The sequence below is a fragment of the Tiliqua scincoides genome, chromosome 4, assembly GCF_035046505.1.
Source record: "Tiliqua scincoides isolate rTilSci1 chromosome 4, rTilSci1.hap2, whole genome shotgun sequence".
Taxonomy (NCBI): domain Eukaryota; kingdom Metazoa; phylum Chordata; class Lepidosauria; order Squamata; family Scincidae; genus Tiliqua; species Tiliqua scincoides.
Genome location: NC_089824.1, coordinates 46,449,930 through 46,472,338, shown reverse-complemented (window position 1 = coordinate 46,472,338; position 22,409 = coordinate 46,449,930). Strand labels below are relative to the sequence as shown.

The following is a 22,409-nucleotide window of genomic DNA, read 5'->3' as shown; positions in this document are numbered from 1 at the left end:
ATATAGGAATCTGAAACATGAAAATCAATTGAGAGCACAGTTTAAAAAATTACTTTTTTCTGCCTGTCCTCTGCTACTCTGTAGCACATGAGCAATGATGAGCCAGGTAATCAATGAGATGAAAGGTGAGATATAAATCAGAAAAACAGCAAGATTTAACCTGATGCAACAAAACATTTTATGCATAACCACTGTCTTGTCTGTTTTGCTGGCAACCTCTGATAAACTGATTTCATTCAGAGAAAGAAAGCATCCTTCATCTTGCAGATGAGATGATTCTGACAAGAGTTTTGAGTCTAACTGGCACAAGGTTCAAGACAAACAAAAGAAAGTACAGTACTCCCTCGGTATCTGAACGGGTTCAGTTCCACCCCCACCCCCGGTAAATATCAATATCTGTGGATACTAGAATCCCTTTAAAAATGTTTAAAACAGTAAGAAAATAGCCTTCCAAACCTTTGCACCACAAAATCATGCTGTTTGCAGGGCAGTCTTCTGCACTCCAAGAACCCAATCTGGGGTGAAATGTGGCCAAGGGAGGGGGTCACGTGACCCAGAAGTGGCTTCCAACAGTGCAGGCGACTGCCCTGCAAATGGCATGATTTTGCAGCGTGAAGGCAAAGCAGACTATTTGCTTACTGATTTTTACTTTTAAGAATGTTTTTAAAAGTGGGCCCCAGTATCTGCAGATAATGTGGGTCCAACGTACTTTTTCATACAGTAAATACTTAAAAAAATTGATTGCCACATGCCCTATTAGGATGCTCAGTGTTAAAAGAAAAGAGTCACGCAGAATAAACTGCCATGTTCAGATGCAGTAAACATCTGAAGAAGAAACAAAGAGAACTGCTATTTCCATCATATGCTGCTTAAGTTTTTCTGAAGTACCTGCCTGACAACTTGGACTAGGCAGATTTTTGAATTGATGCAAAAAGTTCAACATTTCCCAGTGTCACAGGTTTTATCCACTCAAATAGAGAATGTGAATTCTATACTGGCTCTGAATTTGCAGATGTTTGACTTACAGCTGGCTTCAGTATGCCCTCTGTGGTGCTTTTGTGCAGGTGCAATAGCACTGGGCCGGCAACAGCCAGCTGTTTCAAGATACACATGTTCTGACCTCCAGACAAACCTCTAGAACAGAACCGGAACGCATGCTGGGGACTTAGGAGTACTGCTATGTGCAATCTTATTTACACTTTCCTGGAGTAAGCTCCACCAAACACAATGAGGTTAACTCAGCAGACATGCTCAGTTCCTCAATTCTGCAATCACATAAAACTCTTGTACTGTTCACAAAACCCTGGCATATGCCAGTACTATAAACAGCATAGTTCTTGTGTACATATGATATATTTTTTAAGTATCATTATTGCAAATTTTATGGTGGGCGTCCATTCAAAGAAGAGGAAAATTAGTTAGAACATAAGAACAGCCCCAATGGATCAGGCCATAGGCCCATCTAGTCCTGCTTCCTTTATCTCACAGCGACCCACCAAATGCCCCAGGGAGCACACCAGATAACAAGAGACCTGTATCCTGTTGCCCTCCCTTGCACTGGCATTCGGATATAGCCCATTTCTAAAATTAGGAGGTTGCATCATGGCTTGTAACCCATCATGAATTTTTCCTCCAGAAACTTGTCCAATCCCCTTCTAAAGGCATCCAGGCCAGATGCCATCACCACATCCTGTGGCAAGGAGTTCCACAGACCAACCACACGCTGAGTAAAGAAATATTTTCTTTTGTCTGTCCTAACTCTCCCAACACTCAATTTTAGTGGATGTCCCCTGGTTCTGGTGCTATATGAAAGTGTAAAGAGCATCTCTCTATCCACTCTGTCCATCCCCTGCATAATTTTGTATTTCTCAATCATGTCCCCCCTCATGGCGCCTCTTTTCTAGGCTGAAGAGGCCCAAATGCCGTAGCCTTTTCTCATAAGGAAGGTGCCCCAGCCCAGTAATCATCTTAGTCGCTCTCTTTTGCACCTTTTCCATTTCCACTATGTCCTTTTTGAGATGTGGTGACCAGAACTGGACACGATACTCCAGGTGTGGCCTTACCATCGATTTGTACAATGGCATTATAATATTGGCCGTTTTGTTCTCAATATCTTTTCTAATGATCCCAACCATAGAATTGGCCTTCTTTACTGCTGCCGCACATTGGGTCGACACTTTCATCGACCTGTCCACCACCACCCCAAGATTTCTCTCCTTATCTGTCACAGACAGCTCATAACCCATTAGCCTATATGCGAAGTTTTGATTTTTTGCCCCAATGTGCATGACTTTATACTTACTTACATTCAAACGCATCTGACATTTTGCTGCCCATTCTGCCAGTTTGGAGAGATCCTTCTGCAGCTCCTCACAATCACTTCTGGTCTTCACCACTCGGAAAAGTTTGGTGTCGTCTGCAAACTTTGGCACCTCACTGCTCACCCCTGTCTCACTGCTAAACCTCATTTATGAAGAGGTTGAAAAGCACCGGTCCCAGGGCAGATCCTTGGGGCACAATGCTTTTCACCTCTCTCCATTGTAAAAACTGACCATTGGCACCCACTCTCTGTTTCCTGGTCTTCAACCAGGTTTCAATCCAGGAGAGGACCTGCCCTCTAATTCCCTGACTGTGGAGTTTTTTCAGTAGCCTTTGGTGAGGGACCGTGTCTAATGCCTTCCGAAAGTCCAGATATATAATGTCCACGGGTTCTCCCATATCCACATGCCTGTTGACCTTTTCAAAGAATTCTAAAAGATTTGTGAGGCAAGACTTACCCTTACAGAAGCCATGCTGATTCTCCCTCAGCAAGGCCTGTTAGTCTATGTGTTTTGAGATTCTATCTTTGATGAGGCATTCCACCATCTTACCCGGTATAGATGTTAGGCTGACCGGCCTATAGTTTCCCGAGTCCCCCCTCTTTCCCTTTTTAAAGATTGGTATGACATTTGCTATCCTCCAATCCTCTGGCACCATGGCTGTTTTGAGGGACAAGTTGCATATTTTAGTCATGAGATCAGCAACTTCATTCTTTAATTCCTTAATAACTCTTGGATGGATGCCATCAGGGCCCGGTGACTTATTGATCTTTAATTTATCAATGAGGTCTGAAACATCTTCTCTTTCAACCTCTATCTGACTTAATTCCTTGGTCAGGAGGGGCCATTCGGGCAGCGGTATTTGCCTGAGGTCTTCTGCCGTGAAGACAGATGCAAATAACTCATTTAATTTCTCTGCCACCTCTAACAACAAAAACAACAACAGTATTTATATACCGCTTTTCAACAAAAAGTTCACAAAGCGGTTTACAGAGAAAATCAAATATCTAATGGCTCCCTGTCCCAAAAGGGCTCACAATCTAAAAAGATGCAACACCAGCAGACAGCCACTAGAACAGACAGTGCTGGGGTGAAGTGGGCCAGTTACTCTCCCCCTGCTAAATAAAAGAGGAGCACCCACTTGAAAAAGCGCCTCTTAACCAGTTAGCAGGGGTTAAGTCTCCTTTTATCTCTAAGTCTCCTTTTATCTCCCCCTTACCTCCCTCACCATCCAGAGGGCCAACCGCTTCTCTGGTGGTTCCTAAAAATTCCACTACATTCTTAAAAGGTAAATGGAACTTCAATGAGCCAGTGCATATGCAGTCTTCACTGGTTACTATTAGGGTTATAAGGGCCCAATTCTATCCAATTTTCCAGGGCCGGTACTGCTGTGTCAGAGGGGTTTGCACTGCTTTCTGTGTTGGAAAGGCAGTCACAGAGGCCTCCTCAAGATATGGGAACATTTGTTACCTTACCTCAGGGCTGCATTGCAGCTGCACCAGAGCTGGAAAGTTGGATAGGATTGGGCCCTAAGACAGGAACAGTCTATGATCACAAACACACTTCCCTACCTTCTTCCCACCCACCACACCCACAGGTCCTCCTTTCCGATATGCCTAGTTTGACTTTCCTCCCCATTTTATCCTGGATTGGTTTAGCAGAAATTAAACCTTTTTACACAAGCCAAAGGCACTTTGAAAGTAGTTTTCAAAAGCTGAATTAAATCAGGTCTATGAAAAGAAATGAGTGAACCCCACAGACTAAAAAAAGTCATTAATCATTAGTTAATAATGATCTGCACCAATCCTCAGGTGATAAAGGGATATGAGTGACTAATCATTATATGCCCTCTGATGCCAGAGTGTTTGCAAAATTGAAGGGTGGTGGGTCTATATTCTACAACTTCCTTTGACTAGTAATTAAGTAATGGTTATATGCCATGATCATAAAAAGTGAATACAATAATAAAACCAATTAAAGATTCTTTTATTATAGCTTGCCACAAACTGCAGAAATACAGTTTCCATATATAAACTATAAAAGTCTTTCAACTAAGTACCACACAGTCTGCTTAACTTCCAATTCCTTTAGACTTTTTTCCCCACCTCCCTCAGGGCAGAGGTTAACACCACCACAATGGAGCAGTTCAGGATTATAGTGCAATGCAACAATAGGTTCCTCCTTCCCCCACACACACAAAAGCAAAGACAGGAATTTCCCATTGTTGAGAAGAGTTACTGTAATATTTTCTTTAGGTCCTTAACATTCCCTTAAGGTTGTGGAATCTCAAGAGACCATTTGGGGATGTTCTTCCAATGTATAAACGTATTTCTGCATAGCTCTAGGGAAGACATACCTAGAACAGAGAAATAACTTCCTTATCTTGGGGTGACCCTGCTTCAACCACGTGCGCTTCCTACTAGCAGATACTAGCCAAACTGGCATTTTCTTTATTTATTTTAAAGAATGTACTTAAGAATAAGGAAATACTACTTTGAAGGGAAGTTCTGAGACAGTATGAATTACTTCATATCACCAATCACATTTGCCACCTTTGTATTGCCTTATTCCTCATTATAACAATCTAGTTGATATTCTGGACGTTTTCCCAGTACATCAAAACCCAGAGGATTAGTAGTTTTATTCCCAGAGGATTAGTTTTTATTCCCACAAAATGAAACTAAACAGAAGAAGTAAAACACTAGTTACAACAATCTGTCATGCTAGTTTCTTTTTGGGAGGATTGCACTGAGTATTCAATGTTTCAATATAGTCCAATTGTTAAAGATTTAAATCGCTTACCACAGCAAGTTGTGTCCGTGACGCTACTGTGTGAAAAACTGCAGGCATCATGAGAGATTCTTCAACTTTTAACTCCATCTCATTTTCTGCTGAAAATGTGGTTTTGGGAATAGCTGGAGGACGTTCACATAAGATCATTTCTTTGTTGAAGAGAAAAATTGGGTTTGTGTCCTGTGTCAAAATAAAACTTGTATTATTTACTTTTCTTTTTTGGAAATGAACAAATGGAAACAGAAGTGGATATTTACCGTTCCAGCACTATAGCTACAGACTTTTCTGTCAGGTGCCATGCACTCGCCTCCATTGACAACCAGTACCTGGTGTTGAATAGCAATCTTGTACTTGGTTTGGATTGCCTGTTTAAGGTCTGCCACACTGAGCAAAATGATAAAAATATATCAGTAGGTTTCACTGATCTTTAAGAGCTATACAAAATAACTTTATAAAAATGGCATCTACTCTACTTGACTAAAAACTACACTCTAATTATTAAAGTATGACAATGTCAAACCAGTTAGCTAAATTCTAATTCTCTACACTAGAAAGCATGAAGTCTGCCACATGCCTGTAACAAAAAACAATTGCTCCTATCAAGAAAAAGAGTGGCAAAGCATAATTTCACCTTGCCTACCCACTTGCCCTGTCATTCTACCCAAAGGGTTACCCCAATTTAAAGACTGGACTGCCATCACCAATTGCTCCTATTGCAATGACTATTCCAGAAACATGGTATAATCTCTTGATTTCCCTGCCTTAAAGAGCTACTATCTTGAACAGGTAAAATCTAGGCCCAAGTCTGAATCCATGTTGAGAGTTGCAACTGCTTCTTTTCAGCTGGTGGGAAAAGAGATAATAAGCTTGAGAAAGAAATATGCTATCGGTTTCTAAGTAACTGGGTGGGGAAGGGGGGCAGGTAGTCTATCAGAGCAGAGCAATTCTCCATGGCTCAAGGATGCACTCATCAAGGAAGACTCTTTATAGCTTTGTAGTTTCTGGTTGGGAGGGGTAGGAGCTTCACAACAGAAGCCTGCTAGCCAGCTCTTCTAAAAGTTTTGGACCATCCTGGTTAGCTGTCTGAAGGGTAATTAACATAAGGGGATAAAAAGGGACCCTGAGAGGGTATGGTGTGTCTCCGTAGTGAGTCTTGGGTGTCACCCTGCCTGCTGTTTCTTTGGCTCTGCTCTCCATCATGGGTTTGTGGCCCAACAGGTAACCTGGGAGCAGTTTGTTCTCCAGTGGTCAGAGGACCCAGGTAAGAAATAGATATGTAGAAAAGTGTAGTCAGAAACCTAGCTTTGTTATTTTAGAACTGACACATTTCTGGAAATCTGTACCTCTTGTAATTGCTGCCTTGAGTTTAAAATGTGTAACCTTAGTTTTTAATAAATCAAAATATATTTTACAGGCCTGAGTTTGGTCTTGTGTACTGGGAACAAGAGTCAGCTATCCAGCCTAGCTGCTTGGTTGAACTACCAAGAAAAGTGTAAGTTACAGTCCAGAGCCTTGAGGCCTGGGTCCCTGAATTGTATGGAGCCCCAGGGCCTGCAAGGGCTGGTGCAAACCTGTAGAGCAGGGCTTTTCAAACTGGGGTGTCGCCAACACCTCAGCCTGAGGGCCCTGGCCTCTGCCCCCTTAAGGGGTGGGGCAGGAGGAGGCAGTGATGTGATCCCCAGGACTGTGTCACTAAGGGGGCTGCAAGGACTAGGATGTACTCACTAGTCCCTGCAGCAGCCTCCCAGGGGTGCGGGGAGCCTTGCGTGACCCTCCACAGGGCTACCCAGCGTTCTAACAGTGAAAGTGCAGCGAATGTGTTCCATTTCCAGTTTTGTGGAGGTGGAGTGCAATCGCTGCGCTTTCACTTTTAACAGGCCAGGGAGCCCTGCAGACGGTTGCGCAGGGCTCCCCGCACCCACGGGGCACTGTTGCAGAGACTGGTGAGTGCATTCCAGTCCTTGCAGCCCCCTTAGCGACGCAATCCTGAGGATCGCGTTGCTGCCGCCCCTGCAAGAACTTACAGGCTCTGAAACGCTCCCTGAGCATATTCAGGCACTGGCATCCCTAAGGCACTGGCATATTCAGAATGGTGGCAGTCCTATCAAGATTCAGTACTCAGTAATTTGGTTTAATTGGCTGTGCCTTGCTGTCTTAAAGTACGTTGTTCCCTCCTGAGATTGCAAGGAATGGAAGAATAGGAACTAAGAACTGTAGGCTTGACACTTAAGCTGAGATTTAGACCCCTTAGGTGCCTGGCCTACCTAAGAACCTAAATTGGGCATGAAGACCCCCTGGACTGCTAGAAGTTGAGATAGCAGGGCTTAAAAATGAAAGACAGCAAGCTTAAAAATGGAGAAAGGACTGGGTGCCTGGAGTGTAACCCTATCCTTATTTCCACAGCTACTGGCAGAGAAGAAATAACTTCAAAGATTTAGGAAAAGGGTTTTAGCAAAGCTTACAGTACTATGCATACAGTACTATGAACCTAAGGGTGCACTTTTGAAGTTTTATAAATTTACCATGCACCACAGAAAAACTATAGTATCACACCTATAGGGGTATTCTAATATTGCTGAAATTCTCACTTCCTGACATGCATGTTCTGTAATTTGGACATAAAGGATCAGTTATGCTAGGATCAGTCTAGCAACACTCCTTACAAAAGATCAGAACTGATTCTCTTACTTCTGCACTGCAAGTTCTGTGTCAAAGGTAAAGGTTGTTCCAGTGTTGACCAGAAATACATATAACTTCATGGTGATTTCTTTAGGTCCCTGAAGTTTCTGTCTCCAACTCTGTGAGTAGTATTTAGGACCTGCAAAGAAAGCCAATTATTTGTTCCACAAACACAAATAAATCACTGGCAACTTAAGGGCCATCAATAAAGGACCAAAACCTAAGGCGAAATGGAGACCTTCTGTTCAGGGACTAGGAGACCTAGAAGTCCAATTATGCACTAGCCCTGTAACAATCACAGCCTGTGGAGATAGCAAAGCTTGATGATATGAGTGGTAATTCTTACCAGGAGTTACAGATTTACCAAATTACATCCTGTGGGCTGGGGAAGCATTAGAAAGACTGATCTCAGTGACCACCTTGCATCCAGCAACTAGTATGCAGCAGCAGAGCCTAAGATATTACTGTATTACCGGCCTAACCAGTCTCTCCTAATCTGCTCTCTCACATGAGAGAGCTTTTCTGCACATAAGGAGCTGTTCAGAGGGTGGAAGCTAGGTGGGAGGGTTAGATACAAGGCCCAATGTGTGCGCTATCTTTGGTGGTTGATGTAGACTGAAAACAGTTGCATAGCTGACTTTATGTACCTTTCTGTGTGCATGAAAGAAGTGACATCCATGCACAGGGCCAAGAGCTAGAATGTGCCCTAACATATCTATCGATTCAAGCAGTACTGTCTGAAATATTTATAAATTAGACAGAATTTTCAAACAAACATAACTAAAAGGAATAATAACTTTGCATACAGACAGTACTCCTGACTGCCAAATATTTCTCACACACTGGTTCACCAATCCTTATATCAATGCTGTTAATCCCATACTGGAGAAAGGAGCTGAAAGGCTGAGAGGCCATGAATTGCTTAAGCTTATGCATGTTTATTCAGAAGTAAGCCACTGTGTTCAATGGGGCTTACTCCCAGGAAATCGTGCACAAGATTGCAGCCTGAATTCATGACGGAAAACTGTGATCTTCACAGTTCACTCTTAGCTGCCATTGCTGACGTAACAACATATATGACATGTTGCCCAAGTTTAATTTTCAAAATGCAACGTTTTCTTCCCTTGTAAGCTTACGGGTATCAAGAAGCAAAAGATGCTATCATAGTATGAAGGTTATACTGGGACCAAGGAGGACCAGAGTCAAATCACCACTCAGCCATTAAGCACGCAGGGCAACCTTGGGTCTACCACTGTCTTTCAGCCAAAAAGGGAAGGGGAAAGACAACAGATGCCCCTGAGATTTTTGGAAGAAAAGCAAGATTAAAAAAATTATCTCTAGCTTGAACAGGCCATTAAATATTGTTAAAAATTAATACAGGCACAGTAAAGCACTTGAATGAACTCTACTTATTCTGATGCTTTCCTTACAACTGGCTCTACTGCTGAAAAATCTTTGCTGGTTTCAGAGAAGCTTCTTAAGTATTGGGTAAATCAATCATCAGATTGAAAGCACGACACTACCACTCCAGCCTCTGGAAGGAGAAACATTCAGCATGAGCGTGATGGGGTAGAAAGATTGAGAAGAAAGAATGGAGAGTCTCCTCCCTCTGCACCACAAAATATTCTACGAATCACTTGCTACATTCCATTTCTTATAACTATATAACTTTAGCATCAATTTACCTAGGTGTTCAGTCTATTCTTCACATTAATAACGAACTGATTGAAAGCAGCACATAAAAAAATCTTAAATATTAAATGCAAATTGAATTTGTACATTCAATATTAACTACTGAATACTTTATTCAATATTCCATATATATATTCAATAGTCTGAATATTAACTATTAAGTATAACTGAATGTTTATATTTGTAGCAAAGTAGATGCTTTAATTTTTTGTGATAAAACAATTTAAAACTGCTAATATAAACCAATAGCAAATGCCACATCATTTCCACAAATGCACCCTTCTGACCTGATCCTAAGAGAAAAATAACACTATTCATTTTATCAGAGTAAAAAAGTATTTCCTTTGCCACAGAGCATTGTGTAATTCTTCATATTAGGTAAGAATACTGGAGTAATTTGGTCAGAGGTGCCTATCTGCCAAAGTACTTAGGAAGGATGCACCCCCCCCCATACACACACAGTATAAGAACACCAGTGTAAACTCTATGATAAAGGCAGAAACTAACCCCAAATCTTAATCTAAAGAGACTTGCTCTGAACCACAGGTTGAAATTTTTATTTGAAATCCCTGCTCTCCAGGGGACAAAAAGTTACCTTCAGGCACTGCATGGATGTACCACTGTCTTCAGAAGCCGCTGGATTGTAAAACCACTTCTTTTCCTCATTTGACTTTGGCAAGAGAATAAAACTTCAATTAAGCACAGAGCATCAAAGAGCTGTGAGTGGAAAAAAAGCCAAAATTGAGTTATGATTACCTGTGCAGCAGGAAGCTAGTTAATGAAGATGCCAATCTACATGACAACACTGCACTTCTGAACTATGACTACAGCACATTTGTGTAGTTGGTGTACTTCATCTTACGTGGAACAAGAATTACCACAGTTCCTAACCATAAGGGTTTACATTAAGAGACAATTCTTGATGAGAAGAGAGATTGTAGGGGGACTACCAAATACTAAAACTAAAAATATCTTTTTCATTATTCCAATACTGTGAGAGCAAGACAATAACTTTACTAAAACTGAAAACTCAGCCTTGCAAATAAGTCCATGAAAGAGCGCACCTGTCTACAAATGCTACTCATTTGCTAGCAACAGACTTCCTAAAAGAACCAACTCTTCTCCAATTTACTTGCTATCTGAAAGGTTGCACCATTTGCAACCAGAGAGACATTTACAAGATGTGATCAAAGTATACTGCCATTTATCCAGTGATGTCCTTTGTACATAATTATAATGAATCACTCACAGCACTCTAGTGAGATAAATCTCTAGGTCCATGAAGTTGGCCATCCAAAAGTGGCCAAAAGACTACAAAAGGAGAGTAGGGAAAGCAAAGGAAGATCTTCATTAAAATAGAAGTTGAGAGAGCTGCATGTATATCTAAATGGTGAAGAAATGATAGCATCAAGCATGGCTGATTAAACCAAAGTGTGTGAGTGGGAAAATACAGACTACTACAGAGACCATCAACAAGGATATTTGGAAAGTGCTGAAGAATTTTCTGATTCCCTAAATTGACTGGAATCCAAATTTCACATGTTTGTATTATGAGTAATCCAAATTAAGTTTTGTTAGATGACTGTTTAAGTAATTAGAACTAGACTGAGCATAAGTGATTTTTTTGTCATTATATCGATATAAAAAAAAAGTTCTGCATGAATGAACTTCCTATAGACAATCAACTGAAAAAGGTCAATTACAATTTTGAAACTACCCAATTTGAATTATATCATATCTATTCATAATTCTAATTAATTCCATGAAAATAAATTTTTGGAAATTGACTTTTTTTCTGCAGAAGACATACAGTGGAAATCTTGAAGTTACCTCTTAGTGCACACCCTGAAATCAGCGCAGGAACCCACTTCCTACTCTTCAGTTGCTCAACAGGACAAGGTGCTGGCTGAGTAGCCCTTAGCCTGGATCGCTTGGCCTGCCTCAAATGGTTTGGGGCAGGTTTGTGAGGTCCTAAGTGTTTGACTGTGATAAGCTCATGTGTCCCTGGCAAGGTGGCGTGGCTTGAAGTCAAGGTGAGAATGCCCAGATGGGGTTTTGCTATCATCTGACACCCCTTTTTGTGTCAATTTTTTTGTGTCAATTTTTGTGACACCCCTTTTAGTACAAATTGCCTCTGTACTACAGCCTGTGTTTCTTAATTGCTGCAGGTCTCACCTTTCCCTCTCTGTATCTGTTAATAAAAGTGGCCCATTCACCCAAATCTTTGAATCATGGGGTCTCTGGAGGGTGAAAGAGCACACACTGCTTTAGTTAAATAAAATAATTTAAATGACTGTGATAGTGGTTGTCATTGCAGAGTAACAAACCAATTCTACAGTTTTCCCCGCCATTGCATGCAGCCGCACCAAAGCAACTGTACTGCATGTTATGGTGGGGGAGCGTGATTGGGATGCTTGGGGGGGGGGGTAAGGGAAATTATTTTCTCTCCTGATCCATAAACCTCCTGATCACCAAAGCAACTTAGCTGGCATCGACCTAAGGAGACAAAGAAAGCATGGCAGTTCACTATGGAGGAGATAGCATTTTGCACAAGTCACCTGTGCTGGGTACCACTCCTTCATGCCTCCATCACACAATTAGTACTTCCCCAATACTTCTTGTTATACCCGCCCTCCCAGTTCTGTTCACCTTGCCGACTTTCTGGAGTCATGCAGGGCCTCTGCAACATCTCTGATGACAATCCAGAAGTGCAATTCTCTGCACACTTCCATAACATATTTTATGATGCTGTAAAGTATGCGCCACTGCTGGAATTGTAGCTCCAGTAACCATTGTATAGCTAGGACTGGCTCATTTGTGAGGCCAGGTGAAATAACTGCACCAGGCAGTTGACTGGGAGGGGTAGTGGTGCAGTTATTTCACCTGGCCTCACAAATGAGCCAGTCCTAGCTATACAATGGTTACCGTCAGGTTACTTCAAGGTATTTATCACAGCACTGGAAACGGTACAGAAAAAGTTAGTCAGGGGTTGGAACCTCTTTCCCATGATGACAAGCTATCGAGGTCTTTCATGCAGGAAACATACAAATAAACTGGTAGAAGGACATGACAGAGGTGTACAAAGGTAAGTATGGCAGAGAGCGCTGTCTTTCCCTCATAATACTAAAATTTCATGCTCAACAGGAAGTAGAAGCATTTCCTACGCAGAGAATACAGTAAGAGTCTATTGTATGGGGAGATCAAACACTCCCAACCCCAAATGAGCTTTCAAAATGTACCAGAAAATGCAGTATGGAGCACATTCTGCTTTCCTGATGACTATCAAGCACTCTACACCAACCAGTGTTAGGGCTAGCCAAATATTCATGATGCATTATTTCTTGGAGAATCAAAGCTAACAGAGTTTAGGTGGATTTGACTGCCACCTTTTGACCTTAAACAACATGCAGTATATAACATGTAAGAACCAGTAATAATCCTATGTTTTTAACAAAATACAGTCCTGCTACTGCAAAACACAACAGCAGGCATTCATCAGTTACTCTGCCTGTCTGCTCCCACAAAACCAAAGGCAGGTGGCTTTTGAATAACTAAATGTTCTAATACAGAAGACAGGGAGAGTACTGGTTTACCAGTAACATCTTCCCAACAGGTGATTCATCAAATATAAACAAGAGGAAAGCTACCAAATAAATGCACTCTAAGTGGGGAGTGGAGAACCTGGTTGAGGTAAGCAAAATGGACTATCAAAATGGACAACTTCACTCAAGCATTCTCAATGAGCACGCAAGTCACTGGCAATGCCTGCTGTAGCTGTCGTCCATCACTATCACAGAGTTTCTCTCACCTTCACAAGATAAAGGCAGGCATTAAACATGGACAGAGTCAACAACATTTCCTACCTTGAAATGGTAATACCATGAAAAGCACAGTGTCTACAGCAACAATTAGAGAGAAGCAAGTTGTTCCTATGTAGAGTTGCACATTTGTGTTCTTGGAGGGTTCCAAAGCTGTTCAACAGACAAAGGTAACATGAAACTTCACGCAGTGTGATGGTAAAATTTCATTGAAATTTCACTGAAATTGTTCAATGAAAGCCATGACCCTTTCAGCTGTTTGTGCCTGTTTTCATGATGGCTGGCAGATGGAAACTGTCATCCCCCCCACACATACACTTGTATTATTCACCTCAAATGTCTTTATGATGAGAGACACAACGGTCAAGAGGACACCAAGTTCTCCATCACTGTACCTCAACAGGGCTAAGAGCCTGCATCTTGTCCATAGCCTTGCTACTTGAATGCCAGAGCAGATGCCAATGTTCACTGTCTTTTTAACCCTCTCTATGATTACTCATGGCATGATACACCAATTAGTAAGACAGCATGAAATGGAAGGTAAACAAAGGAGGAATCCAATGCTAAAACAAACACCAGCACATTTGGCAAGCAACCATATTAACATGATGGGGCACAGCTTAATCAGGTGAAGAGGTTGGACATAATTATAGCTATCCTAGCACACTGAATTAGTCATACCTGAATGAGGTCATTCAGAGTAAGCACGGTACATCTGTCTCTAGGGGGGTGTGCGCGCACATTTTTTTTCCTCAGCTCTTTCCTCTCAATTATCTTGGCCAGGGATTCAATCTAAGATTACTTGTGTACTAAGCATGTGCCATTTCCACTGAGCCACAAAGTGCCCCTTTCAGTACTCTGCTGTAGTGTTGGGAGTCCTGCTCCCATAAATGAACTTAAGAAAGTTGGGGCCCCTGGGTTCAAAGGGCCCAACACAAATCTCTCTTGTTTGTCTCCACAGCTTTGTGACTAAGGTACAATACTGCTCTCTGTGGAAGGCCCAGGTTCTAGCTCCCTCTGCCTCTCCCTTTTTAATCTAAAAATGTTGCCAGCAAGACACTCAAAAGATGGACATTTTGTTATGGACACATCACTCATAACTCCTAGGTGCTGCACCTAAATTTCTCTTTTCTACCCCCTCCTCCCCATTATAATACTTTTTCTAAGTAAGACTACAGGTTTGCCGCCTTTGCATTTCTAGTGCTCATCCTTTCTTGAACATGTCTGTCTCTACCCTGTTCCTTGGAAAGGACACATCAAAACATATGTATGCAATAATGCTCACATGGTTTTGAATCTCACTGTAGATTTCACAGAACATTCTCCTAGAGGGTCCATAAACTGTTAGTTCTATGTGGTGGCCTTCCAACCATGGGCCATAGTATCAATCAACTGCTGGAATGGGAACAGCAGTCCTTTATTTCCAATATGTCACTGCCAGTTCTTCAGGCAAAATAGTTCTTGCTGAATGTGACTGGCGCTGTGGACTGCCTGGAAATTCAACCTCTGTTTCAGGGAGCCTATCAGTTTAGCTCTTTCCACTGTCTATGAGACAGGCATGCTTGGCGAAGAACTGTAAGCTCTTTCTGGCAGCAAACTTGGGCATTATGTAAGTAACTGCTTTTATGATATAACCACAGTATTTCTGCCACGCAATATGCTGATTGGCACCTCTCATGCATGGCTAGCATAGGAGCATCATTACAAGTAACTGTGTGATTGATGAGTGGCAAGAGCTGCTAAGTTGCTGTGGAACTGGTCACCAATGTTACACTGCCCCTTTTCCTCTATTGCTATTAGAGTGCTTTTGACGCTACTGCTAGGGCACATAGGATCCTGTGGTCTGCAGCAGCAATGTCAAAAAGCACCAGGAGCCACGTACCCAACATGGTGAGGTAAGAAACTCTAAGAGCATGAGGGAGTCTGGGGGATGAAGCATCCTGGCAACAAAGTACCAATATAAATGGAAAGCAAATAGGGAAGTTAAGCATCTGTGTAAGGAGAAGGCAAACACTAGTGAATGGAAACACCATTTATAACTACTAGGTGTCGGAGTTTATTATTAATTATTTATCTGAGGTTTAAACAAGGGCACAGAAAGCAAGAGCATTGTCAGGAGTGGAATCCTGGGAAGGTAATGCTGTACAAAACATATAGCTTTCCAGCTCTGCTGTAGCAGTTAAGACTGAATTGGCAGCAGTAAAACTCAGCCAAACACCCAGACTAATTCAAACCCTAGTGCACACATAAAAACTGACAACTGTCACAGTGCAGACTTAATTAGAAAAAGTCAAGTTTATAAACTTCTCTTTTAAACTTCTTCAGTCAAGTTTAACTTCTGAAGTTAAACTTTCACTTACAACTTAGTCAAGAGCAGTGTTTCCCAACCTCTGGAGCTCTGACCCCCTTCCCAAGCAGGCACATGCATTTTTATTTTGGGACACTACCTCCTTAAGGAGGGTAGCCACCCAACCAGAAATCCATAGCTGCCATTAGTATGGCACATCCAGATTTTGCTGCTGCCACTGCCACCACCAAACACTTGTAAGTAAAACCCCGCTTTTTTACTTACCTGTGTTTAGAGGCAGCAGCAAAACAGAGATGTGCCGCACTAGTGGCAGTTATAGGTCCCTAGTCTGGTCACTACCCTCCTTAAGGGGGTAGCATCCCAAAATAAAAATGAACATGTCTGCTTGGGGGGGGGTCACAACCCCCAGGTTGGGAAACACTGCTCTAGATCTATGATCAAGACTAGACTAAAAAGCTATAGGTTTTACTCTGAGCCCAGATTACAATCAGAGTGCAGAATTAAGAAAAAGTGATAAACTAAAAGTTTATTCCTTTTCTTTAAAGGAAAAGACCTTACTTTTCATTTCCTGATTATTAATACTGCCATTCCCCCCCTTTGATTCACACACACACTGTACACCTTGCTGAAAATAAATCAGCAGTTTCCCTTTCCAGAGTCTCACACTTCCCTAATATTCATGAAGTGAGGACAGGCTGGTGCAGTCCAGAACCTGAGTCATAACCCCATCTTTTAAATGAGGCCCTCTTAGTCTAATTTGCCACATGAGGGATGAAGCATTGAGAGGAAGCAAACAGGGAAGTTAAGCAAGTTAAGTAGCAGGGTGAAGAGGCCAGGACATCAACAGGGCCACTCCTCAAAACCAAATCCAAGAAACCAAATGCAAAGACAGACTTAATTTTCCAAATAAATAAGCCATAAACCCTTCTAAAGAAAGCAAAAAAACACAAAAAACTACTTATGAAAGTAAAAAGTCAGTGGGGTGGCTAGGTGGGTGATTTCTAGTGTATCACATATATGTATAACTATTTGCATGTTAGGCAAAAGTGGTAGGCATGTCCTTGGTACTACAAGCTGACGGCTCTCTGGAAACAAGTTTGCTCCCCTGAAGTCAAGGTAGTTCCCCTGCAGTAGATGAGCAAGTTGGAGGATATGTAAATGAGAACTTCAGAAACATGCTCCACTCCTACTCCACTCCTGGACTAAGAGTTCTGATGATGATAGGGAGAGTGAGAGTCTCAGGGAAGAACATTATAATTCTGAAGGGACCCATTCTGCAGAGGATGAACTCAAATCCTCTTGTGTGGAGGACAGTCCTCTGAAATGGGGGGCTCCTAGTAGCGGATGAGTCAACTATTAGAAACAGAGAGAGACTGGTTTGTGATGGGTGAATAGGCCACATCGTGACCAGCATGATTGCTGCGAAGGTTGCAAACATCATGCATTGTCAGGCTGGTTGATAGTCCTGGAAAGCAGGTAGGGGCCATGGCCTATGTTAGCACCCATAATGACAGTGAAATGAAATTGAAAAGTTCTGGAAACTATATACCTAGATGTTTAAAGCCAGGATCACCAAGGTTGCCTTTTCAGAAATGCCACCTGTTACACATATAGGCTCAACTTAATAGGCTCACTGTGTGGATGGAATGGTAGTATTCAAAGGCGGGATTGATTTGTTAATCACTAGAAAATGTTTCAAGAAAAACAAAATCTATACAGAAGAGATGGGCTCCATCTGAACAGAAATGGAAGCAGACTGCACTGTAGCCTCTGGGGGGAAACCAGTCCCTGGAGGAAAACAGCTGACAGGAGCTGGACAGCATCCCATCTGAGCCAATCTAAAGGATGATGGCATAAATAATATCATCAGAAAGAGGACAAAATTTTGGTGAAAGAATAGGACAAGACAGCTAGTCAAAGAGAGAAAAGGGTACAGGGGAAAGGAACATGCCAACAACAACTGGAATGTTTATATGTGAAGTGTTTACCGGTGGTGCCTTGGAATCCACAGGGGATCCGTTCCCAGATGCCCCGCAGATACTGAAATCCACAAAGCTGTGGACCTGCCCACCTGCAGTCTTCCAAATGTCACATAAGCTGGGCTCCAGTTACATTCAGAAGGCCGGGGAAGCTGTGCGCGGCCTCCTGAACTCTCAGGAGGCCTTCTGAGGCCCCTGGAAGGCCAAAAAAAGTCAGCATTTCTGGTTTTCTGCCAAAAACAGAAGTGCTGATTTTCGGCCTTCCAGAGGACTTAAGAAGGGCCTCCAAACATAACTGGAGCATAGCTCCAGTTACGTGTGGAGGACAGCAGTGAGGAGATCTGCGGATTTGGGACCTGTGGTGAGGTAATGTATATGCACGTACCACCTGCATATGCACGTACCAGAAGACTTCAAGTCAAAATGGGAGAGCTGGAGTGCTTAGTCGCAAAAGAGAACAAATATAGATGTCATAAAGAAAACCTGGTAGAACAGAAAGAAGCAATGAGACACAGTTATCCCAGGATAAAAACCTTACAGAAAGGACTGGGAGGAGTATAAAGGATATGGTGTAGCTCAGTTTGTCAAAAGGGGTGTAGAATCCAATTAGAAAAAATGGGACTAGACTCCACTACAGAATCATTGTAGATGAAACCATCAGGTCCAAATAATGATTTAGTACTAGGGACATTCCTTCGAGATCAAAATGATGAGGATGATCTTGACTTGGAGAAAGAAATCAGGGAGCTATCCAAAGGAAAAAGTGTTGCAGTAATGGGTGACTTCAATTATCTTCACATAGATTGAGTACACTCATGTTCAGGCTACAACAAAGAGTTTTCTTCTTTGTCACACACAATACTAGAATGATTCAATGAAACTGAATTTATGAGAGATTTAGGATGGACAAAAGGAGTTGTTCCTTCACACAGTGTATAACTAGTCCGTGAAATAAACTGGCAGAAAATTGGTGACCAACACCAACTTTAGAAAGGAATTGGATAAATTTCATGGCAGATGAATCCATCAACAGCTACTGGTTCTCATATCTATGTGCCACCTCCAGGTTCAGCAGTAGTATACTTGCTGAAGTATAATGAAAGAAGTATAATGAAGAGTAAAATGAAAGAAGTATGCTTAGTATACTTCTAGTAGTAGTATACAGCAAGTAGTATACTTGCTGAAATATAATGAAGAGTATAATGAAAGAAGTACGCTTTCCTATTCTGCTTGTGCGCTCGTCTACTCCTGTGCAGGTATGTGTCCTAGGTTTTCGTATGATGTATTTTACATGGTCTTTCCCAGTTTTATAAAGGACATGACTATACAGCAGTAATGAAAACTTCAAGAACAGCTGGAAAAATCGCAGGCACCTTATCAACCAGGCACCAAATCATTTGCAAATACAGTGGTGCCTCGCAAGACGAATGCCTCGCACACCAAAAAACTCGCAAGACGAAAGCATGTACTGTATGTATGCCTTTAAAGAGCACTTAATAAACACTTTGTAAACCAAATTTGACTTTGTTCTGACTTTTTTTGCCCATAGGAACGCATTAATTAAATTTCAATGCATTCCTATGGGAAACCACGCTTCGCACTACGAAATTTTCGCAATACGAAACGACTTGCGGAATGAATTAATTTCGTCTTGCGAGGCACCACTGTAACTTATTTTGTTAGCCTAGCACAGAACAGGTACCTAAGGTACAAAGAGAGCAGGGATTGTTGGAAATCACACACTTTGTACATGAACAGAATGCATTGCTTTTTCTACAATGTCCTTAGGATTAAACTCATTTAAAAATGAGCTGCTCAATTTATATAACCAAAAAATAAGTCAGTAATGAACTCCCCCATAAACATCTCAAGCAAAACTTCAGCATTTGTCTTTCCTCTAAGTATCTGTTAGTATACCTGGAAAACGCATGCACTACTACTGCAACTACTGTGCTACAGGTAATTATGTAATTACTGTATACTGGGCTGGCCAAACCATAGCTGAGGAGCAACATTTGGCTCTCTGACATATAATGTGGGGCTCTTGGAAATATGCTGGCTAAGCTGCTTTTTGCATTACAATTAATATACAGGTTGTGCCTTGTTATCCACTGGGGTTCCGTTTCTGAGCCCTCAAAAGACAAAAAAAAAATCAGTGAATACCAAATCAGTGGAAAAATAGCTTTAAAGATCCACTTCCAGGTTTCTTGCTCCTCTATTGTTGCCCCAGAATGCATTGGTATAGACACTATACTGCATTCAGCCACTAGATGGGGTGAATAATGGAATCTAGTGGAATGAAATTTAATTATTTAACACCATGAAAATGGGAAGTTGGATTTGGGTGCTTCTTCCCTGTTACAAGGCATTTAAAAGTGAACCTCAGTATCAACAGTGAGTCAGATCAGTGGATACCGAGGTCCCACCTGTAAAGGATAAATAAGAAATTTTCAAGCCTTATAATTATTTACCGAGTATAAATTGAGAGTCCAAGATTAAAATGTAAGTTTAATGTTCATGGGGAGTAAATATATTCAAGAATTTAAATGCTTCTTAATATTGTGGCTCTCAAACATCTCTCTTGCAACTGTCAATCTGAAGTTTATAGTATGCAGGTCTGGCATTAAGCAATTTTGCCACCCATGCTGTATACTATATTAAGAAAACCCTATGGCAAAGCTTTGTATACAATAGTAATTGTACCACATTCTTGCTTTTTTAATTCTGAAAATCAACAGTTGCGTTTTTTTAAAATTTAACACTTTAATATTGCATAAACAGGGAAACAGACGAGAAGAGAGATAGGGTGAAATATAACCACTAATCTCTGAAAAATATTGTGCATGTTACATTAACACAATGTGCATATCACAGTGACACAATTAAAGGAAGAGACTTTTCCAGGAAGTTTTACGTAAAGGTTTCCTAAATATGAAGTTGAGTTTAACTCATGGTAACATAGCTTGACATAGCTGTCAAGCATAGGAGAGTGTGTAAAAAAAGAACTCATTTGAACTACACACACTGTATATGAGTAGTTCAAAAAATAAACTCAATCCTGAAAATTATTTTGAAAGGTGAAAGGCAAAGACAGACATGTATCTCAAAAAATTGAGTTGAAAATTAAGGACACAAAGAAAAAGGCGCAGACAAGGCTCTACCACAGTCAGTGTCAGAAGTTAGGTGAGTCTTAAAAATAAAAAAATCTCCCACTGAGTTCACTCTAATATGATCTACTTTTCTGCAGAAGAATAATAAAAATCTGCAAAGTCCATAGCTATGGTACAATCATAACAGTTACGACAGGTCAGTTTTGTAATACGATCTGCATACTCATACAAACCACTTTCCGTCCTCCCTTTAACCAGAAGGTGCTGTAGGCAGGGCTGGTGGAAGTGCGAATGGGCTGAGTCATTCCCCTAGGAATGAACTTTAGGGAGAGCTGAGCACTGGCAAAGAACTGAGGCTGCAATTCTACACACTTTCCTGAGAGTAAGCCTAACTGACAACAGTGGGATTTGCTTCTGAGCAGGCAGGCATAGGATTGGGCTCTGAGCTGCTGAAACCGGAGAAGGTCCACACAACCATGGCAGCTTGTTTTTGTTCTGAGACACCTGTCTCAATCTGGCCTTGAAACCCAACAAAGACCCTTGTGGCACCTTTAAAAACACCCCACGCTTACTGTGGGACAAACTTTTGAAGACTCCAGCAACTGCAACAGATGGATCCGACCAAGCGGTCTTACCACCAGGGAAGGCTTTTGCTACAGTTACAGCACGATCCTATGCAGGTCTACTCAGGAGTCAGTTCCCTTGCATTCCACGGGGTTTATTCCCAGGAAAACGTGTCCAGGACAGCAGTCCTAACCGGTTAGTCTTTAAAGTGCTAAGAGTCTTCCCTCCCCCCCCCGTGCTACTCCAGATTCACGCAACCCTATGCGTGACTACTCAGAAGTAAGTGCCACTATGTTCAACGGGGCTTCCTCCCAGGAAAACGCGTCCAGGACTGCACTGCAGCCAGGTGCTCCTCCAGGTGCTCGCAGAGCCTCCCTCCCTGAGCCCTGCAGCGACACTCCGGCTGAGGGCACGGCGTGTGTACTCGGGAGCAGGGGCCGCTGCGCTCCCCGGGAAGCGTGCACAGGAGGGCGGCCCAGGAGGCGACCCCGCCCGGTGGGAGCCTCCAGCCCCTCCCCGCGGAGCCTGCGTGACTCCCCCCGCGCGCAGCGTCCCCGCGGCCGAGCCCGGCTCCTCCACTCACCCGCCAGAGGCAACAGCTGGGCGGCCCCGCGCACCATCCCGTGCCGGCGGCCGGGAAGCTCCTCCTCCTTTCTCGCCGCGGCTCCACAGGGCGGCCTCCTCGGGGGGGCGGGGAGCGCCAGGCGGCGACGGAGGCACAGCCTGAGGGGATTCCGGGCGCTCCTCGGGCCCCGCAGCCCGCACCGCCGCTGTTTGTTATTGTCGTCACTCTCTTCCGGCGCAGAGCATGCTGGGTAAGGCCAGGACCGGAAGAGCGGGGGAGGGAGAAACCATAGAGAGGAGGAGTCAGGTGGGCGGTTAGAGCGTCGCCGCGGCCTCCTAGCCTGAGCCTGTGCATGCTTACTCAGAAGTAAGCCCCACTGCACTCAACGGGGCTACTCTCAGGAAAGCGTGCGTGCAATTGCAGCCAGAGTCCGCCCAGGAGCCGGGCAGCACAGGGTCTGTGGAACTCCTTGCCACGGGATGTGGTGATGGCGCCTGGCCTGGATGCCTCTAAAGGGGGATTGGACTGATTTCTGGAGGAAAAGTCCATCACAGGTTACAAACTGTGATGGGTGTGCGCACGT

At 42.7% G+C, this 22,409-nt stretch overlaps 1 protein-coding gene across 2 annotated transcripts in view; it reads right to left on the bottom strand.

Moving 5' to 3' along the window:
- RB1CC1 (RB1 inducible coiled-coil 1) overlaps positions 1-22,046 on the bottom strand; it is a 68,144-nt gene extending 46,098 nt beyond the window's left edge. For both annotated transcript variants that reach the window (XM_066623788.1, XM_066623789.1), the window contains exons 1-5: positions 21,845-22,046; positions 10,078-10,199; positions 7,800-7,929; positions 5,369-5,495; positions 5,121-5,291 (exon numbers count right to left, since the gene is read on the bottom strand). In XM_066623788.1, the coding sequence (XP_066479885.1) occupies positions 5,121-5,291; positions 5,369-5,495; positions 7,800-7,870 (369 nt within the window). In that variant the 5' untranslated portion in view covers positions 7,871-7,929; positions 10,078-10,199; positions 21,845-22,046. The remainder of the gene's footprint in view (positions 1-5,120; positions 5,292-5,368; positions 5,496-7,799; positions 7,930-10,077; positions 10,200-21,844) is intronic.
- Positions 22,047-22,409: the final 363 nt, after the last annotated feature.